This window comes from Vicia villosa, unplaced genomic scaffold, assembly GCF_029867415.1.
Source record: "Vicia villosa cultivar HV-30 ecotype Madison, WI unplaced genomic scaffold, Vvil1.0 ctg.000393F_1_1, whole genome shotgun sequence".
Taxonomy (NCBI): Eukaryota; Viridiplantae; Streptophyta; class Magnoliopsida; order Fabales; family Fabaceae; genus Vicia; species Vicia villosa.
The window spans coordinates 469911-491084 of record NW_026705177.1 but is presented as its reverse complement, the minus strand read 5'-3'; the positions used below and the strand labels follow the sequence as shown (position 1 = coordinate 491084).

The following is a 21174-nucleotide window of genomic DNA, read 5'->3' as shown; positions in this document are numbered from 1 at the left end:
TTCATATTTCCTTAATACTAAAAGTATCCTTTGTCAAAAAATAACAATTTTTTGAACAAAATTTCTGACATATTGAAGATTTTTGATATGTATAAAATTTTCGATAGTTTATTTAAAAATTTTGGTAAATGGTAATTTTTTTTGAAATTTCAAAATTTACTATTCTGTATTGGAAATTTAGTTGAAAGGAAAATTTTTCGGTAGTGTATTAATGCAATATTTTTTAACGATTAGAATTTTACCGACAGTTTTGTAGGATTGTGATTTTACCGACAATATTGTGTGGTCTAGAATATATCCAAAGTTGCATAAATAGGGGCATATGTTATAGATAAATACATCTCAAAAAATGACTATTCCTCAATTTTTTATTAAGGCTCGTGCTGAATTCAAGCTTCTGGATGGCGCCACATGTCTCGGCAACTTGACATACATGTTGAATAAATTGCTGCCTGATAGCGATAACAGAAGTGTGAGAAAGATTGAATTGATAGTAATGTAATGGTGAAATACAATCTGATTGAGTTGAAGATCGATGAAGATGTGGCAACCTTGTGGAAATCATTTCGTCGTACGACAACTAAGGAGTCGATCGAGTTTGATGCGCAAATTCCAAGATTTGTCGACGACATAATCAAGATGCTGAAACGTCCAGAATCACCGGGTAGTACCTAGATTTCCATGTTTAGTTATTTTTAATTTATGATTGATGTATTGTCTTACGTAATGTTCATCTTCGAATTGAAACATGTAATCGCCAAAAGATTATGCAATAAAAGTATTGTGATAAGTAGTATGAGTCACAAAATATACAAAAAATACAACTATCAAATCAAAAATCTAAATAGACCCTCTACGGGTTATGTGTGCTAGTCGAGATAATCCTATAAAAACCTCACCATTCGGGTTTATCAAAGCTATGAGGCTATCCACAATAACAACGATCAATTGGAGGTCCACCTGGTCATCTATGTCTAGTGGAGGTGGTGGTGGCACCACGTCGTCAACCTGTACCTCAGCATAAGAATCCCTAACATCAGAAGGCCCCCTAGCATCAGAAGACCCTACTGTCAGAGCATCAAGCCTCCTCCTATACTCAACAACATTGTCATGATGAGCTTGTCTTCCCATCCATCTCCTCTCCCGTGGAGCATCCTCTAAGGCATGATGCACTCTCCTATTGCAGATGTGGGAGAAATGCTTGTATATCCAAACTGAATAAATAAAAACTAATTAATTTCACATACAACAATTAAATTAAAACAATTAAGAAATCCTTGTATACTTGTAATAGACTTAAATAACCAACAAACTGTTTGGTCTTAGGTACAATCACAACTCAAAGTTTCGTATAAAGCATGGCCAACGCAGCTACTCTCCAAGCCCATCATGGAGCTTCTAGGCTACTAAACAACCACAAGTATCTAACATCAATATAAATGTTTGACATATCCGTAAAGAGAGTGCATGCCATTAGATGTAGCATGTACGCCCTAGCGGCACCCTTATACTTCCCTACCTCCACAAGCTCTTGGTACCTGTCCCGCAGCCAAGAAATCCGAATATGAAGTCCCCTGTTAAAAACAAACTCTTCTAGCACGGCCTCCTCAGCGACTTGCAGATCCTCTATTACCTGTAGCAATGATGTCTCTTGGTTAATGACATGACCTTTAAAAAATCTATCGTCGACGGAAAAATGAAACAATGAGGAGACATAATCCAAAGTGATATTTATCTCCCCAAATGGAAGATTAAAGTAAGATGTCTCCGAGTTTCACCGCTCAAAAAAAGTAAACATAAGGGAGGTGTCGAGCATGGTCAGTGAGCAGTCGGCAAACTCTGTATGATTGAAATTAGAAACAATATGTCTGACCTGCTCAAGCATCAGACTCAGTGGGAAGTTCTTCAACTTCGAACCGTGAGATGCTACCTTCAGTGTCAGACGTTCATGTAGGAAACAAAATCAAAAAAGTTATTAGTAAACATTCAACACATCACCGAACCATAATAAATATTTTGCAATTAAAAAATATAACATATATACCTTTTCACCATACTCTTTATGCGACTTGGTCAGCATACCCTGTGAGCACAGATCGATCAATAGGTCCTCTTGGAAAGGCTTCCACTACGAGAAAATTTGTTAGTTGCGACGGTTAATTTTGCAGATTGCGACGGTTAAAACCGCCACAAATTACAATCTACGACGGTTACACTACCGTCGCAGAATCGTGTGTCCCCAACCTGTTTCGCGACGGTTTCCAAAACCGTCACACCAACCGTCGCGCTAGTTCACGACAGGTTGGAACTGACCTTAACTGGAAGTGGCGACGGTTGAATACCGTCGTGAACTTTGTTTTGTGTTTCCAATTCAGTAATAACTGTGGAGGTTTATAACCCCCGCTAAATAAATGAATTTTTTTAAAAAATAATATATAAATGAAATAAAAAAATAAAAACACGTTATGCCACAAAAGCATTCCGACTGAAATAATTAGCAACACATTGAGTTGTTATAAAAATACCAACAACCATTAATTTTATATATTACTCTATTAAAAACTATATAACTATGATCCACTACAAATGATTTGACAAAAAATTGTAACAAATACGGTATCGTATCGTGTGAACTTCTATATCCAGGTCCCGCACACAATATACTTTTCTCTTTCTCAGTGTATTTGGTGACTTGTTTTCATGTTGATGTTGCACTAACTTCAGTCTTGAATCATTTCGTATTATCGCATACTGCATTTAGCCTCCTGCATCCGCATAATCTTCTGTAGCACCACCGATGACACTAGGGTCTACAGTGAGGCCGAGAACCTCTTCGAATTCACAATATCACAAATTTTAAAATCAGAAAATGACAAAATTAACCACAAAACTATAAGAGAAGAAGAATAATGTTCTACAAATTTCCATAACAAACCGCAGCGCTAGACCAATTTTCTATTACATCCATGGGTTTTCTGTTAATCTCATTCGGAGTATTTATGCAATTAACACAATATCAACTAGTTTTTAGTTTGATTCCATCCTCTAACCTCACAAGTAAATTATTAATTTTTGTGTAATATACATTTTAATGAAAGCATTATTAGAAAATGATTGATTAACATAAACAATGATTTTATTCCTAAAAATGAAATTGTAAGTATGTGAAAAATCAAAATTTCAGCTATATACAAACTGTAGTGAAAATAGAAAGATGAGGAAGAAATCTAAAATTCAATGCAACTTGAAGTTAACTCTATAGAAGAAATCAAATATATGGTATAATAGATTACACATGTTATAGTCATATCATTTGAAGTATATACTAAAAAAATATAAGTCATCATTTAGATCACTGCTAGGTAAAATCAAGCATAGCAAACAGCTAGTCACCAAGATAGAAAAGTTACCTTTATGGTTTTCAATGTCTACATGTTGTAGACATCCACTACAGTTGACTCAAAGTGTGTGGCAGCATCATAATTATGTCAAGAAAATTAAACATTAACTTATGGATAGCATGCATTAGTATATGTAAGATAAAGTAAACTCCATTGACCATGTGTCATTAAGTTAACTAAAATGCAGTGTTGTAGATACAATTCTGAGATCTTAAATTACCATTAGAGACACTTGATGACGGATCCGAAAATAATCTAACAAAGTTGCAGGGTTATGTAGCATAAAAAGGCATGTTGTAGTCGCTCTGATACCTCGGCTCGAACAATTCCGCAATACAAAAACAACTCATGTACTAACACTTGAAACAAACTAAAATATCCACTTGAACTACATTATTAAAAATGGAAAATGGAAAAGTGTATGTTGCTGAAAAATGAAAAAGATAGTGTGATTGGGTAACTGTAAACAATATGCATTATTAAATTTTATTTGAGCATAAAATTCTATATTCTAGAGGAAATAGTATAATACAAAATTTCAATAAAATAAAACTGTGGTAAGCCAACAGACATGGATGAACTTAGGAGGGAGGACTCTGTTTTAAATTCATAAGGTTTTGCATATGGAATCTTCTCTGGTACTTTTGTTTTAGGGGATCTATAAATATGATTTTCCTAAATCAGATAGGTATCTTTTTCATTCTTAGAACTATTTACTAGTTTATCCTTTGTGAATTGATTATTGACTCTTTTGAATCTTTCATTGTTTTTAATCAATAAACTAACAGGGACCAATACACTTCCTTTTTGGCTTTGCTCAGTCATAGAACCCTACACTGGCCTTGTGTGGATATTGTAGTAGTGGGTACAACCAGAAAGAATGAACTGACTCGTGAATTTAGAAATCTACGAAGGTTGCAAGCAAGCATACCAACAAAAATTGCAAAAGGTTATAAAATCATAGACAAGGACATTAAGAAAAATATCAGGAAATGTACATACCTTTTTATGTCCTCCACAACTTGTTTACGGCGCTCTATCTGAAATTCCAAAATATGAATCAAAGTTACTCTAGCCTATAAAATAAATAGACGATATCATGAAAATTTCAGAAAAAGGAAAAAGACCAGAAGCATCCCATTCAAAGGCAAGTAATATAATTATAGCTGTCTAGAATATTGTTTACTTGATGAGGACGCAGGGAATTGAAAAGGTGGCGTAAAATTTTGAACACGATTGAAATTTCTTCAACTCTCCTTGGATATTGTGATGGTCTCTCAATAAGAATATCAGCAAGCTCCAAAATGTGTAGTTGCAATTCTCCATTAAGTGACCTCAGCTCCTTCTTGAAATCTATGGAAGGTAAGATATTAACTATAAGGAGGTAATATTTTATCTAGTAGAGACACCATATTTTATGACTAACTCAGTATTCACAGAAATATCAAGTTAATAATGCCAACAAGATCAAGCCCAAAAGTCTAAAGAGTCTAGACTATACATACAGTCACAAATAGTATATGATTCTGCAAAAAATCTAAAACAGATAAATAGATACTTTCAAAAAATCGCATCTCAAACCAATAAGAAGAAATAATGTTTTACATTATTGCACACAATCTGATCTTGAATATTAATAACAACAAATCCAGTTTTGGCCGAGCAGAATATGGGAAAATCTTAACTACATAACCTTATTTAATGATATCATGTCGGACAAGATACTTCTCCATTTTTTAAGAACTTTGGGCGTTATAGATGGCACCTATCACATCCCTAAAAAATGGGATTCCAAATGACTAGAGAGTAAACAGAACTTGTGTTTGGATGACGATATTAAAAACAGATTTTGAAAGGCAAGCAACAATACTGAAAAAGAAAAAGAGATCGAACAACACTAAAAAAAGAACACCCGTATATAAAGTCCATATCTACAAAACTATGAGATGTTAGCTCACACCGTCAAAACAAATATCACTACAAAAAAGGACAACAATAGATTATAGAGGTGGCAAATATGAATGAAAGTATGTTGTAGAAAGTAGAATAGAGAGGGTGAGCAGACGTACCTCTTCATCATATTTTTGTAAACAATTATTATCGTTCCTGCAAAAAACAAATGGTTCATATAAAAGGAACTTAGGGTTTTTAAAGGAATTGATAAACAATGAAGAACTATGATATAAAGGAACTTAGGGTTTACAACCTTCAAATGCATTTTCGTGTACAAATTTGTGCTATGTGAAAAACACCCTCCAAATTTGTGCTATGTGAATAACCTGCAATTTGTTCTCTATGAACAACAACTTTTAACATTGTACTCTATTAAGACCCTTCAAATTTTTTAGGGAGAACTAGGGTTTCAAAATATTGGGATATGTTAGAGAAATTTGGTGGAAAGAAGACGAAATTTCTTATTTAGTAGAAAATTGGGATTTGTTTTGCGATTAAAAAATGAGAAAAGTGATAAGGGTTTTGATTTTGGGGGAAAGAAGGAGCGCGGCCTTCTGAAATTAAGAAAGAGGGAAGGTAAATTGATAAGCTGAAGTCTAATAGTTTATGATTAAAGGTTAAGGGGTGCGACGGGTGTTTTAATTGTTGTGAAAGGAGTTTTAAGACGGTTAACTTTACTGTCGTGAAATGAAATTTTGGTGAGAAACGTGTAGGATGAATGGTTAAGGGGCGACGGTTGTTTTACCGTCGTAATAACAACATTAGGGCAGTTAGTTTTACCGTCGTGACATAAATTTTAGGGACGGTTGGTGTCAACCGTCGTAACCATTGTCTCTATATGCAAATTACGACAATTATCAAGTAACTGTCGCAATTTTTGTGTCGTAAAACACTGATTTTTTGTGTAAACATATGGATTTGTAGAAGCATGAGCAATGACGTTTGTATTAGTAGGAGTATCATCACCGGCAACAAGAGGTGTGAGAGGAATGAGAAACACCTCATCAGCATCAGGAACTTGCTCAGCTAACACATGAACCTCCTCAACAGCAACCTCTTCAAGGGGTACTCATCAGCAATAGGTACAGGTACCTTCACAACTGCAAGCACCTCCACAATAGCAGGTACCTTCACATCAGTAAAGACTCTAGCAGCTCAGCATCAGGGTGCACGGAATTGGCCATACGCCTGCTCAACCATCTGTTTCTGGTGAGAACCGGTCAGAGCATGTCATCTAACTCGTTTCCGCTCTATCAGTCATCCTGTCGGCAATGGTGTTGCTCTCCCCTTTGGTCCTCTGGAAAAAAAAAATGAAAAAACGAAAAAAAAATCAGTGAAAGAGAAGGTAGCAAAAATTTTGAAATTTTTCAAATTTTCTAAAAAAAAAAAATTGAACTACCAGAAATTTCAGAATTTCCGACAACATAACCTCCCAAAATACCATAATTATTGAAATTTCTAGTAAGAAATTCCAGAGTTTATGAAAATTTCGTGAATTTCTCCCTGAAATTCTGAAATTTTCGTGATTTTCTCCCGAATATTCCCACTTTTTCGGTATTTTACTTAATTTTTCTAAAGAACTTTTGGTATCAAGGTAAAATTTCTGATATCGCCCTGGAGTTTTGAAATTTTCACTTCGTTTCAGTAAATTTGGCAAAATGGTGAAAACTGTGTGTAAGGTCATTATGGTCTTTTCATGCCGTTTGATGGGGTGTCAAGTACAAATCAGAGGGTGGTAAGTTAAATGCTCTTGGAACAAGTACAAATCAGAGGGATGATGATCATAAGGGTGGTTTAGACAGAGACACGAGATCTGAGGGATGATGATCGTGAACAAGTACCTATTGTACAAAGTTATCATTCCCGACCGCGACAGCCGCTATAGCGGCGCACCTCCCACCCGCACGAGATGCAGGGTGCGGTGGCGGAGATGGTGTAGCAGACGCTACATAGCTTTCCCGGGTCGCGGATCGCGGGATTTTCCTGGGCGGAGCGGCTCCGGGTTTAAAAGCGGAATCGTCATAATTTTGAAGTGTGGTGCATGTGTTTTTTTTGGGTTATTAAGAAAAAACCCTAATTTTTTAAAATGAAGAAGATGATAAGAAGCACGAAGAAGATGAGAAGAAGCACGAAGAAGATGACACGAGAAGAAGAAGATGACACGAGAAGAAGAAAAAGATGAGAAGAAGTGGTGGGGACAGGAAATATTTAACTAACAAATAATGGGAAAAGGAGTGTTGAAAAGTCAAAGAAAGCACTTCCAAAGCAAAGCACCTCTGAAAAAGAGTGACAGATGTATACCACCGCCTAAAACAAAGCACCTCTGATTATAAATTTGTTTTTTTTTAAAGAAACAAATAATAACAACAATAGTTATAGTAATTAATCCTCTTGAAAAATAAAAACTACTCCCTCCGTTCCTTTTTAAGTGTCATTTTAGAAGAATTTTTTGTTCCTATTTAAGTGTCGTTTTATAATTTAATGTTATAATTTGTCATTTATACCCTTATTTTCTCATTAACTCCACCTCAAATTTTTCAATTAGTTATTGAAAAAAAAGAGAGTTTATGATTGAATTTATTTGGAAAGAGAAAAATAAATAAGGGTATATTAGGAAAAATAACTCTAATAATCCACTATCTTGGTTGAAGAGCTTTTTGCTAAAACGACACTTAAAAAGGAACGGAGGGAGTAATACATACCGCACCACATATAAACAAAAAACAATGAATTTAAGATTACTTAGTTGATTTAATATTACAATTTAAGGATTATTTTATTAATATATGATAATTAATCTTCTCATTTTTTTAAACATTGTGTATAACTTCTCATATTTTTATATAAATATTACTTTTATATATATATATATATATATATATATATATATATATATATATATATATATATATATATATAATTATTTATCCCGCTATCCAAGATCCCGCAATTCCCACTATTTCCACGTTTGGGGTCGGTCGCTCCGCTCCGCTATCCGGGATTAATAATTCTGCTTTAATATATGTTCATTATGTCAAGTACAAATCAGAGGGATGATGATCATAAGGATGGTTTAGACAGAGACACGAGATCTGAGGGATGATGATCGTGAACAAGTACGTCTAGTATATGTTCATTATGTCAAGTAAAAATCAGAGGATGGTTTAGACATAGACACGAGATTTGAGGGATGATGATCATGAACAAGTAACTCTACTATATGTTCATTATGTCGAGATACAATTGATATCTTATTCTTAATATAAGGACTTGGGAGCATGTATTTCTCATCATGTATTGGTTGAGATGTACTAGTAATTAATGGTGACACATCATGCAGTGTGTCTAAATTGGGAGAAGCATGATTTCTACTTTGATGCATAATAGAATTAAGGTTAGTGTCTGTCTGATTTTGACTAGGGTGAGAAGTATTAATGTGTGTCATAGAGAGGGTCTACAGTATTATCCAATTGGCTTTATCAGTAATAAAGATGTGCTCGTAGACTTTGTATGTAAAGTAGTTGCATTAGATGAAAATAAAGTGGAATAAGGAAACTAAAATTCATTGAAGAAAACATATTTTAAGATAAAGATTCAACCCTCTTTGTTAAGACTTTTATAACCTTTGTGATGAGATGAAATACCTAAGAGGAAGCATTCCTCATTTCTAAATTGCAACTTGTGTTGATTATAAGGCCTAATAAGAGGAAAACATGAGCAACCCAAGACTTTGAGGGATTTATTCTTACCATGTCTAAAGAAGAAGAAGATGAAGGAGAATTAATTAGCAGGAGATAGAGAATAGAAGGTAATTGAGACCATGATGAAACTTAAGAAGCATTACCATGAATCTCTTATTCATGTATTCATTAATTTATTCAAAAAATTGAATATACAATTGGTTAGTTTCTCAGCATATAGAGAAATATTGTAGTTGGTTGAGTTGTACCAAAATCCTAACAAACTTCAACCCACTCCTAACAACCAATCCTTACTAACTAAAACAAAATACATAACCAAAATACAAAATTGAGCTTTTCATAACAAAAAATTTAAGAAACTAAAAGGGATACTTGTAAGTTGTAATAGAGATTAATTAATATATTCTAAACACCAAATTAAGAAATTAAAAAAATTCAGCACCGAGTTGATAGAAAAAAGACCCCTAGTGGAGCATAGCCAGCCACCATGTTTCAACATAATATGAGTACTAAATTGTAAGAAAAATATTAGTAATTATTTTACTTATATACAGCAAGTAGATAAATAAAATTATTTTAAACTTTAACTATTTTTATTAATTAAATATATTTATTATTTATTTAAAAATATTGATTGTTACAAAAAAAATTGTTTGTAATTAAATTTTAATTTTTTTATCACTGCTTATTTTATATAAAAATTGATGAAATTTTTTTTTATTAACATCAACCAATTAATAACCATTTTACAACTGTCTTTGAAAAGATTTATACTATATACCTTGTTTTTTTCTCTTCATTTTTTCCTCTATATTTCTTTCATCAATGAAACAAAATATAAATAGAGACTAAATTGTCTCAATTTATTTTTCTTAGAGACTAAAACTTGTTTTTTTATTTATATATTTTGTAAGAAATAAATTGATCTCTTGATTTTTCTTAATGACTAAAATAAATCTTGACTACAATTTTTTTTTTTTAAGTTTACTTTTTAAGAGAGATGATTATTTTTTTAAATTATTTATTAATAAATATCAATAATTTATTTACATTAATATATAAATATAAATAAATATTGTCGATAAGAACGGAATCTTAGAACAAAGTTAATTTATTTCAATCATAATATTTAGTTTTATTGTATTGTCAATTTAATATTATAAAAATTGACATAAAATATTTCAATCATAATATTTATTTTTATTGCATTATCAATTTAATATTACAAAAATGGACATAAAATTTTCAAGAAAGCCTTATATTTTATAAGTTAGTGGTAGTACATATTTTCAACACATCATTATCTCTTGTTAATTGAGATTAAAATCAATCTCACTAAATTAGGAAAGTCCAAAACATTTTAGCAACAACATGTAAGCTTCAATCAATAAAATATCAGTGTCAAATAATATGTTACCATCATTTTTTGTTTCCACAACATATAATAACAATTTAACACCTATGAACAACAAAACACAGTACAAAAAGTTCCACAAACCCAAACAGACATAAACTTTTCAACAATAATCAATTAGTCAAACAATATTTGCCGGCTAAGTTTTCAAAACAACCTATCACATTCTTCAACACACAAACTAAATCTTAAATAGTATATACCAATCTCCAATATAATACAAAAACAACAAGTTAACCACACAACATAAACAAGAGACAACCTCGTCTCCTAGTTGCCTATGTTAAACCATTTAAAAAATCTCAATAAAACATCACATCCTCCAAACCAACAGCACACAAACAATTAGAAAATTCCCTTATTTGTCACTACTTGTTAATGTAACATAACACCTCTATTATATGCTAAATGTTTTATTTTATAAGTACATGTGAGAAACTGTTGAACTTCAAAACTTAAAAGTCTTTGGTTCTATCTTCTATGATCTATTGTTTTTGGTCAATGATCCAATACTATTAACCTTTTCAAACCCTTTGATATCTTGAAAGTTTTTTTCATTTTTTTCTCATTGTCGCGATGATTATGGAACCAAACCCGACTTCAGATCACATTCTTGACTGGCTTGAAGGTTCGGTTTCGTTCTTTCCATCGTTCTTGGATGATCCGTATAACAGCGGTTACATCCAAGAGTATCCGTTATGGGATCAGAATCAAGATATAAGGAGCCAGTATCAAACTGATGTGATTATTGACTCTCCTAATGCAACAAACAGCGCGAACAATGTTGCTGCTGCTAGTACTACTACCACGAGCGCGACTTCCCTTGAGCCTAATAGTTCGAATAACGTAACGTTTTCTGATTTACCGAAGAAACGAAATGTTGATGATGAGTCGAGTCTCGAGAAACAATCACGAAGCCAGAAGAATAAGAGAGTCAAGAGGCGTGTGATGAATGAAGGTGATAATGGAGATGCGGGTCTTGAAGGGACAGTGGTTAGAAAATCTGGTGGGAATAAGAAAGGTGCTGCTAAGGCTAATGGAAGTAACTGTAACAATGGAAACAATAAGGATGGTAGATGGGCTGAGCAGTTGCTGAACCCTTGTGCTGCAGCCATAACCGGAGGAAACCTGAATCGCGTGCAACATCTTTTATATGTTCTCCATGAGCTAGCTTCACCTACCGGTGATGCTAACCACCGGCTTGCGGCGCATGGTCTCCGAGCGTTGACACACCATCTGTCTTCATCTTCGTCGTCTACCTCTTCAGGGACTATAACTTTTGCATCAACGGAACCACGATTCTTCCAAAAGTCGTTATTGAAGTTCTATGAGGTTAGTCCTTGGTTTTCCTTTCCTAATAACATAGCAAATGCTTCCATCCTTCAAGTTCTAGCTGAAGAGCCGAATGATTTGCGCGCTCTTCACATCCTCGACATTGGAGTCTCTCATGGTGTGCAATGGCCGACTTTTCTAGAGGCCTTGAGTCGTCGACCTGGTGGACCTCCTCCTCTGGTTCGCCTCACTGTGGTTACTGCTTCGTCGACTGAAAACAACCAAAACATGGAGACACCATTTTCAATAGGTCCATGTGGTGATAACTTCTCTTCGAGACTTCTAGGTTATGCCAAGTCCATAAATGTCAACCTCCAGATAAACAAGCTTGATAATATTCCATTGCATACATTAACTGCTAAAATTGTTGACGCCACCCCCGATGAATCCTTAATCGTCTGCGCTCAATTCAGGTTGCACCACTTGAATCACAACAATCCTGATGAAAGAAGTGAGTTTCTTAAGGTGTTGAGAGACATGGAGCCTAAAGGGGTGATATTGAATGAGAACAACATGGAGTGTTGCTGCAGTAGCTGTGGCGATTTCGCCACTAGATTCTCTCAAAGAGTGGACTACTTATGGAAGTTTTTAGATTCAACCAGTTCAGCATTCAAAGGTCGCGAGAATGATGAAAGGAGAATGATGGAAGGCGAGGCTTCGAAAGCATTGACAAACCAGCGTGAGATGAACGAAAGAAGAGAAAAATGGAGCGAAAGAATGAAAGAGGCAGGGTTTGCAGAGGAAATATTTGGAGAGGATGCGATTGACGGAGGTCGAGCTTTGTTAAGAAAGTATGATAGTAATTGGGAGATGAAACTCGAAGAAGAGAACAATACAAGTGTGGGACTATGGTGGAAGGGGCAACCTGTTTCTTTCTGTTCTCTGTGGAAATTGGATAAACAACATTGACAGCATAGTTTGTTGTTGGAGTTCTGTGTAGAAGTTACATGTGACATTGTAGTGCTTCCTTATCCTAAATTTTCAACTATAAAAATGTCTGTATGATTAAGAGAGCTGCAAATTATTTAATTTGATGTCTGTTTTTTAAAGTTCCATTAAGGCTCAAGCATTACAGTAAAATTCATGTTCAGTCTGTTTAGAAAGGATTCAACTCTGTGAGTAACTTCTCACTCTAAAGAAAATTAAAGAACTTCAAGTATTAACAAGAATCAACTAAGGAAAATTTCATTTACATTGATTTTGCAACAAAAACAGTAGATATTCGACTTTTCTCCCTAAATTATGCCACCCATTTTCGAGGAGGAGTTTAAACTCTTCCGGAAAAATCTGATAAACCTGATAAATTAGAGAAGTTCATGTCTTCATATCAAATTCGAGCAAAGGCATGTTTTCACTAAAATGATAGATCTATACAAGTATATAATGCATCACTCGTCATCAACAGGCATGGAAGCCTCCTGCCAGAGTGAATGGAAAAACCAGCCTGTCTACTCAAGATTCGAAGATTCGAACTGAATCCCGAACCTCCTGACGACAAACTGGACACTTGGGTGCCACTTCACTTTCAACTGATATAGCACACCCTTGGCAACATACAAGATGCCCACATGGAATAAAAACAGAACGCCTTCTCCTCATCAGACATATAACGCATAATTGTCCATCTGGAACATTTTCAATATCGTCGTCATCTAGCTGAGAATCAACTTCAGTGATTGTTTGCCTTTGTTGTTGGAGCTGCCTTCGTTGCTTCCATTGTTTCCATCTATTCCAGTTCCTGAGAAAATGAACATTTGTCCACAAATCAATTCTAACAACTAATAACAATATTATTTTAAATCACTCGTGCATTTTTTATTATCGTCAAAATTAAGACCGTCAATGTGTGCCAAACAAGTTAAACAATTCCTCTATTGATTCATTGTGTCAAAATTTATCCAACCAAAGTCACAGAAAATTCTGAAGTCAGCCGTGATTAATGGAATCAAGTACACAATAAGTTTAAAGAAACTGGTCTAGAAAACCAACATACCTCATAACTGCATAGCCAATGATCCCAACTGACATTGAACCAAGAACAATGCCACTCCAAAACAGTAGTCTTGTTTTGAAGGAAAGATCTACAACCATCTGATTTTTACTCAAGTCAGACCTACAGAAAACATGAATCATTTGCTGATACTCGAGTTATACCATATCATAAATGCACTAAAACATGCAAAAGGAAGGAAAAACATCAATAATTCGGTATATCCACCATAGTGCCGCAATTGCGGATATTTGATGACAGTGTGCCACAATTAGACGGCTAGGGGCAGACCACAATGAAGGTGGAATTTCCAACAATAGTCTAACAATAAACTAACATTTCCCATAATACTTTTCCTACGGACCACCATCAGTACAGAAAAGGAACAGCAGTAAGTTACCTAAAAATGTAACAATCTCTACTATTATTACCCAGCGTATGCCAAATACTAAATTGAACATGGTTTCCAATGATCAACATTTTAACAGTTTATTTCAAATAAAAGAAACTTACAGAAAATACGGAAGATCTTCACAAGACTTGATTTCAGCAATTCCATTTCTTAAACTGCAAAGGCCTACAGCATTGATATCCTTCCCCAAGGGAAGAATTTTCTCTTCATCAAGCAGTCCAACCTGCAGAAAGAAAACATTATATGTTTACATTTCAGTAAACCTCATATACCCAAAATCAACAATCTCACAAGAGATCGAGCCAGAGAGGCAAAATTCCAAAATCAAACTTATAGTGAATATTAACTTACCATATATTCATGCCCGAAAAATGCTTGCAAGAGAGTATAAGGAGGATTTATAGGTTGCAATTTGTGATAAACTGTTGTAAGAGGTAAGGGATGTGTTGATCCATCCATGTTGACAACAACATACTCGGTATTTGACTGTCGTCCAACATCAATGAGAACAAAAGGGACCTAAAATAAACATATAGTTATAATATCTGAAAATATTTAATAATGTCATTATTATATTACTTTGTATAAGTACTATTGTATCTTCTGATGCTTTAAAGTATCTTGGAACTTAGATGATCTTTTAGGAGTAGTTCCTATATTACATGATTTGTTTCCTTATTTGATTACGGAAAAAGAGTGCGTAGTGCTAGTATACACAGGATTTTCAATTTTTTATCTTCTTAGCACATCATAAATCAGTATTGAATATGATTCTTCAGAGTTTGATCTCTCTTTTCCTCATTATCTTCCCGAATATCTATAAATTAACATGATATCAAAATAATCCTACGACATAAACTAAGATATTTTAAAATATTATTAGATGTTTTCATATATTCTGCTAAGTTCATCTTTTTCTAGCATGTCCTGATCAGCAGGATCCTGAAGTTCTATGAGCCAGAAATTCTATATACAATAAGAGCCACAAGTAACAAAATCATGCATTACCTTTCTTAAGGATGTGGACTCTCGTTGTCTCCGAGATTTTATAAATACGGCTCGAAGATCAGAAGTCCATCCAAATAAGCCTTTCCATTCGCTGTATATACACTTCATGAAAATAAATGAAAATTATTCTTCTAATCAAACCCTAAAATGGCAAATACTGAAATACCAAACCAAATAATCCAACAATTCTAACCAAACAAACAAAACCATAAAACAGTTACCGTTTGAGTTCTTTGAAGAACAACCCCTTTATCACCAGACTCCCGAGAAATCAAAACACCAGGCCACAACGCTTTCCAACTCCCATCCACAGCGGACTTAGCATCAACAGTACCACGGACAATCACAATTCTCCCATCGCCGGAGCCTCCGTCATCCTCCGAGACGTTGTCTTCGAGGAGCGAGCGTAGGTCGGAGACGGAGACGGAAGGAGCGTGGGTGATCTTCCGGAGAGCGGCGGAGGTGAGGGTGAATTTTTGAATGGTGCGGACGGCGACGTAGGCTAGGGATAAACCTAAAACGGCGCCGTCGAAGGATAGGGCTATGTGAGAGAGAAAGGAAACTAATACTTGGTCTTGAGAGGACATTGATGATTCATAAGGGTTGAGTAGAACAAATTGTGTTTGCAGAACACGATGTTGCAAATTTTTAAGAATGAGCTGACAGTTTAGTGATACTTTAATGAAATAGTTGAATATATATGTTTATTTTACCTTTAAAAAAACTGATTTTTTTTTTTTTTAAAAATGTTTTTAGGAAATAAAATTAAAAATTAAAGAAATTTAAATTAATAAATATATATTATTTAAAATTAAAACATACTTGAAATTGAATTGTATAATGAATGAAGTTTTTCTTCATCTATTACTTTTCAATTTCTGAATCAAAATCCTTCCAGGTTTGTGAGCTCCCTCTGTTAGGTGTTTTGGCTTTTTCGGTTAGTTTCGTTTTTGTTTTCCTTGTGCTTTCTTCTCTCTTTCGTTTTTGTCTCATTTTCTCTATTCAGTATACTCCCCTGCGTTTCTGCCATGGAAATAAAGAAAAATAATTTCTCTAATATCATAATGAAAACACCCATGGAGGCGGAGCACATAGGTCTTCATATGATGAATTACAAAGTGTTTTTCATGAATTACATGATGAATTTTTTAATTACAAAGTGGTTTTTATGAATTACATGATGAATTTTTTAAAAAAATTAGAAAATGTTCAAAACAAAAGAAAATTATTTTAAATTTAGAAAGCGTGGCTAATGAGACAAAAGTGGAATTAGAGAAAGTAAAAAATTCTACATGCAATAAATATAAAGATCATGAATACAAAATTGTTGAATTAAACCAAGTGATTAAGAAATATGAAAAATGCCAAATTGGTTTGGAAAATGTGTTAGTCAAAGATATTCAAGCAATAAATATGGATTTGGCTTTTCTAATTTTGATAAACCTAGTATAAGTCAAACTATTTTTGTAAAGGCTATTAGCAAATTCAACAATAAAGAATCAAAGAAAGAACATGTTGTAAATCATCATAAAAGGTCTTATGATAGAAATCATTTGTATGTCTATAAAAAGAATTATGCTTGTAGACCTATATGCTTTTATTGTAATGCAAAAGACCATACTTCTAATGCTTGATACATAAGAAATTATGATATTCTCCATGGTGAGTATGTATGGGTGAGGAAGAGATCTAACCCAAAAGGACCCAAAGAAAGTAACTTTTTAAAATTTTGAGTAACTTTTTAAAATTTTGATATACAAAATTATAGTAAAATGATGACCCACCTCCACTAAACATCACCACAGAGGTTAATGATGAGAACAATAATATGACTATAGTGCCTACTGTAACAACCCAGACCCCTCGCAAGACGCTCCCGACACTGTCACCTCACAGACTTCTCTACTCCCTCACTAGTAGAATTTTTGCCTTTCGTGGGAATCGAACCATGTACCCTGGGGTTCAAGTACATGTTCAATCCATTCCCACTACCACTTGAGCTACTATCCCAATTGGTAGTGGGAATGGAATTAACGTGTACTTGAACCCCAGGGTACAAGGTTCGATTACCATGAAAGGCAAAAAAACTATACTAGGGAGGGGGCTAGATAAGATCGTGAGGTGACAGTGTTGGGAACGTCGAAGGCTCGGGCTGTTACATAAAAAGAAGTGGTAGTGGGAGTGGAATGAACATGTACTTGAATCCCAGGGTACATGGTTCGATTCCCACGAAAGGTAAAAACTCTACTAGTGAGGGGGGTAGAGAAGATCGTGAGGTGACAGTGCCGGGAACGCCGAAAGCTCGGACTGTTACACCTACCAACCTGCCAACTTTACTTCCATCGTCCGTCTTACCATAAGGACTACTTCTGCAATTAATTTATTGATGCACCAAACTTATCATCTTCAGGTACATCATATCATTTGTCTCAATACTTATCTTGTTTAAAATTGTCTCGTTTCCACAATCATTTTTGTTATATATCTTAATACAATAACTAAACCAAAGTCGTTTATTGAGCCCAACAAATTTGAGAGTTGAAAACAAGCTATGCAAATTGAATTTGCACCTCTTGAAAAAATAGGTACATGGGACATCGTGGATCTACCTCCAGATATCACAACAATAGGTTGCATGAGGATAATTAAAACCAAATTTCACGCAAATGGCTCACTGGAGAGGTTTAATTAAGGCCAAATGGTTGCTAAAGGCCACAACCAAATAGAAGGGTTGAACTATTTTGACAATTGACACATAATCCCCAATGGCAAAGCTAACTATATTCAGACTGGTCGTTCCAATCGCTTCCATGAGTAATTGGTTCATTCACCTTGGATGTGAATAATTCATTTCTCCATTATGATCTCCAAGAATATATTTAGGCTGACTCATTTCTCCATTTTGCATAATTTGATAGGATCAAAGCTATATTACATAAATAATTCCAAAAAAAAAAATTAGGCTGACTCAACTACTTCCTTGGCTTTGAAGCGACCCACTTAAAAACATGCATTTCCCTATGCTAATGAAAATACTATTGAGACCTAAATTCTGACACATGCCTCCTTGGTGCAAAACCAGTCAACGCTCTTGCATATCCTTCCATCAAGCCCTTCCATGATGACAGTTCTCCCTACCATGACATAGATGTCCATCTAAGATTAATTGGAAAAATACTTTACTTGATAACAAGCAAGCTAGATATCACTTTCATCACTAAACAATTTAGAAAATTTCTCAATCACCGACTAGCACCCATTTCAATGTAGAAACTAGAGTACTTGGATATCTCAAACATTACCTTCTTCAAGGTTTATTTTTTCGAGATATTCATCACTTCACTAGATTGGTTTTTTAGATGTTGATTGGGCTAGTTGTGTAAAGAGCAGAAGATCCATATTTGGTCAATGTTTCCACCTATGCAAGTCTCTCATTTCATGGCGCACAAAGAATTAACTAACTATTTCTAGGTCATCCTCATAAATTGAGTACCGTGAATTGGATACAACAAGTTGTGAGCTCCAATGGCTTCTGTATTTGCTTGAAGGCATCAAATTCTCATCCTCCAAATTGCATGTACTCTACTGCGACAACCTAAGTTTCATTCATATTGCAACAGATCTTGTGTTTCATGAGCACACAAAATACTTGAAGATTGATTGTCTCCTTGTTAGAGAGAAACTACAAGTTGTACTACTTAAACTCATACACGTCTCTTCCAAAAACCAACTTGCAGATTTCTTCACCAAGCCACTCTTATGTCAACCATTTCACTTACTATTATTCAAGTTGGGGATGATAAACATATGTCATCCAAATTGTAGGGGATATTACTCAAGAAAGAAGAATTTGTTAAAAGTTAGTTATACTAATAGCTAACTTGTTATTGAAGCTTTTCTTTTATATATAGTAAGCTAATTAGTTACTTAAAGATGAAACTTTCCATTATTAGCATGTGTTAGTTAGGAGATAGTAAGATATTACTAGAGATTAACATTATGTACAACAATCATACCATACCTAACATATACTCTCCCTCCCTTATAAATAGCCATTGTAATCATTTATTAAATCCTAATGAAGTATATCACTTAAAGAATGAATTATTTATATATATATATATATATATATATATATATATATATATATATATATATTGGAATTGACTAAAATATGTGTTTTAAATAAATAAGATTTAAAGCTTTAATAAATATAAATTGATCGATATTGACTAAAATATGTATTTTAAATATGACAATATGTTTTTTTTTTTGCTCTAGCAATTAAAATATAGGTGATTTATTCAATGTTTTAAAATTCGGACCGACTATCGATCTGATCAAGCTATTGGGTCATTAGGTTATTGATCAGATCGGTGGGTCATTGGTCGGGCCGCATGACTTCTAATAATGTGAAAATATAAAAAAAAAATTATAACATAATTTTTTTTTCAAAACGTTTGTTAATTTATAGTATTATTCTATCGTATGATTAATTTTTTAAATTTTTAAATTTGTTATATTATTATATTTGTATGATTAATAATAAATAAGTTCAATAAAAACTGGATTAGACATAAATGTTCTAATAATAGATTGTATAACTCTACACCAAATTAAACATTAAGCCTAATATATATATACAACAACAAAACTGTCATTTATTTGTTTAATAACAAGAATATGGAACACTTATAATAATGACACATATAAGAGAGCAGTTACAAATATAATTTTTAGCTTCCCAAATTAATAAAGAGTTTATAAATCCAACAAGACTTCACAATAATTCAAAAAATAATTTACGAATTCCCTAATTAAAGTGTAACTGTTATAAGATATACTACTAGTATTTAGACCCGTGCGAGGCACGAGTTAAATATTTTCTAAGTAAAAAATTTAATTTTAAAAACATTTATAATTTACAAATTTTACTTATAGTTAGATTACCATTGTATAAATTTTATTTATAGTTAGATTATTATTGTATAGATAATATGTCATTGTTATTAATAATATACATAAAAAAGTTTACTTAACTAATTTTTTTTTTTAAATTATAAAATAATTTGGGCATTTCTAATTTTTTAAAATTTTGTGTAAGTTTAAAAAAAAATTAACTCGTTAAATAATTGTATCAACAATTGATTTTTCACACTTATAAAAATATTTGCAAATTATTCCCGTTTATAAAAATAATTATATCATCAGTTGACTTTTTCCTATTTATAAAAATATTTATAACTTATTACAGTTTATAATAATAATTGTATCAACACTAAACTTTTTTATGTTTATAAAAATATTTGTAACTTATTCTCATATATATATATATATATATATATATATATATATATATATATATATATATATATATATATATAATTGAATTAATATTTTAAATGTCTCCCATAAAATTAATTAATTATTATTTAATTGATAAAAATGATATATGATAGTATAAATCTTTAAATTATATAAAAGATCAGTTTAATAAATATGTATTGATACTGAGAAAGCTTGCAGAAGAAGGAAATCAAAAAATAAAGAAACATCAAATCTATTTGGAGGATGGAGGGTTGCACAACATTATTGTAAATAGTAAATAATTATGTTAAAGTAATGATTACAAAAATATAGATAAAAAATATACTATTAAAAATAACAAATAAAAATATGTCAATTTGTGCTTGTGATCTAAATATGAAAATTGTATAGTGTAGAATTCTTTTATTAATTTTTAAAGAAAATTTGTGTTAGTTCAATAAAATTAGATATACAAATTAAGTAGTCACGGCTCATTGTATTGTTTATTTTAATAGAAAAAATAAATTAAATAATAAAAAGTTAAGTAGTCTCGGTCCCTAGGGCATATCTATTTTAAGTAGTCTCGTTCCGTAGAAAATATATAAAGTAGATCTTTTATTTAATATATAATAAAATAATTGAATAAAAAGAATGAC

General features: G+C 33.0%; 2 protein-coding genes and 1 long non-coding RNA gene across 7 annotated transcripts; 1 reads left to right on the top strand and 2 right to left on the bottom strand.

Moving 5' to 3' along the window:
* Nucleotides 1–1317: 1317 nt before the first annotated feature.
* LOC131627690 (uncharacterized) lies at nucleotides 1318–7540 on the bottom strand. Of its 5 annotated transcripts, XR_009291547.1 has the most exons (6): nucleotides 6754–7539; nucleotides 5608–6651; nucleotides 5471–5507; nucleotides 2045–4754; nucleotides 1874–1930; nucleotides 1322–1633 (listed from the first exon to the last, which is right to left on the bottom strand). It is a non-coding gene; the product is annotated as an uncharacterized LOC131627690 (long non-coding RNA). The 5 variants fall into 5 exon arrangements; XR_009291548.1 differs by having other exon boundaries at nucleotides 1318–1633; nucleotides 2045–4441; nucleotides 4588–6651; nucleotides 6754–7540; XR_009291549.1 differs by having other exon boundaries at nucleotides 1319–1633; nucleotides 2045–2831; nucleotides 3411–6651.
* Nucleotides 7541–10882: 3342 nt separating this feature from the next.
* Nucleotides 10883–12862, top strand: LOC131627688 (protein NODULATION SIGNALING PATHWAY 1-like). Its single transcript, XM_058898526.1, has one exon. It carries the CDS (start codon nucleotides 11046–11048, stop codon nucleotides 12708–12710), a length of 1665 nt encoding a protein of 554 aa, XP_058754509.1. The 5' UTR covers nucleotides 10883–11045; the 3' UTR covers nucleotides 12711–12862.
* A 98-nt stretch (nucleotides 12863–12960) lies between these two features.
* Nucleotides 12961–15878, bottom strand: LOC131627689 (E3 ubiquitin-protein ligase SPL2-like). The gene is made up of 6 exons (XM_058898528.1): nucleotides 15433–15878; nucleotides 15212–15313; nucleotides 14555–14722; nucleotides 14305–14426; nucleotides 13795–13914; nucleotides 12961–13539 (listed from the first exon to the last, which is right to left on the bottom strand). The coding sequence occupies exons 1-6, from the start codon at nucleotides 15796–15798 to the stop codon at nucleotides 13254–13256; spliced, it is 1164 nt and encodes a 387-aa protein (XP_058754511.1). The 5' UTR covers nucleotides 15799–15878; the 3' UTR covers nucleotides 12961–13253.
* Nucleotides 15879–21174: the final 5296 nt, after the last annotated feature.

What these genes read in the sequence shown, in the direction of transcription:
- LOC131627688 (XM_058898526.1), top strand. Translation starts at nt 11,046, where the DNA reads ATGATTATGGAACCAAACCCGACTTCAGATCACATTCTTGACTGGCTT.
- LOC131627689 (XM_058898528.1), bottom strand. Translation starts at nt 15,798, where the DNA reads ATGTCCTCTCAAGACCAAGTATTAGTTTCCTTTCTCTCTCACATAGCC. An exon ending in TTCTTCAAAGAACTCAAACG is followed by an intron (nt 15,314 to 15,432) that starts GTAACTGTTTTA and finishes ATTTTCATGAAG; the next exon opens with TGTATATACAGCGAATGGAA. An exon ending in GAAGATCTTCCGTATTTTCT is followed by an intron (nt 13,915 to 14,304) that starts GTAAGTTTCTTT and finishes TGTTTTCTGTAG; the next exon opens with GTCTGACTTGAGTAAAAATC.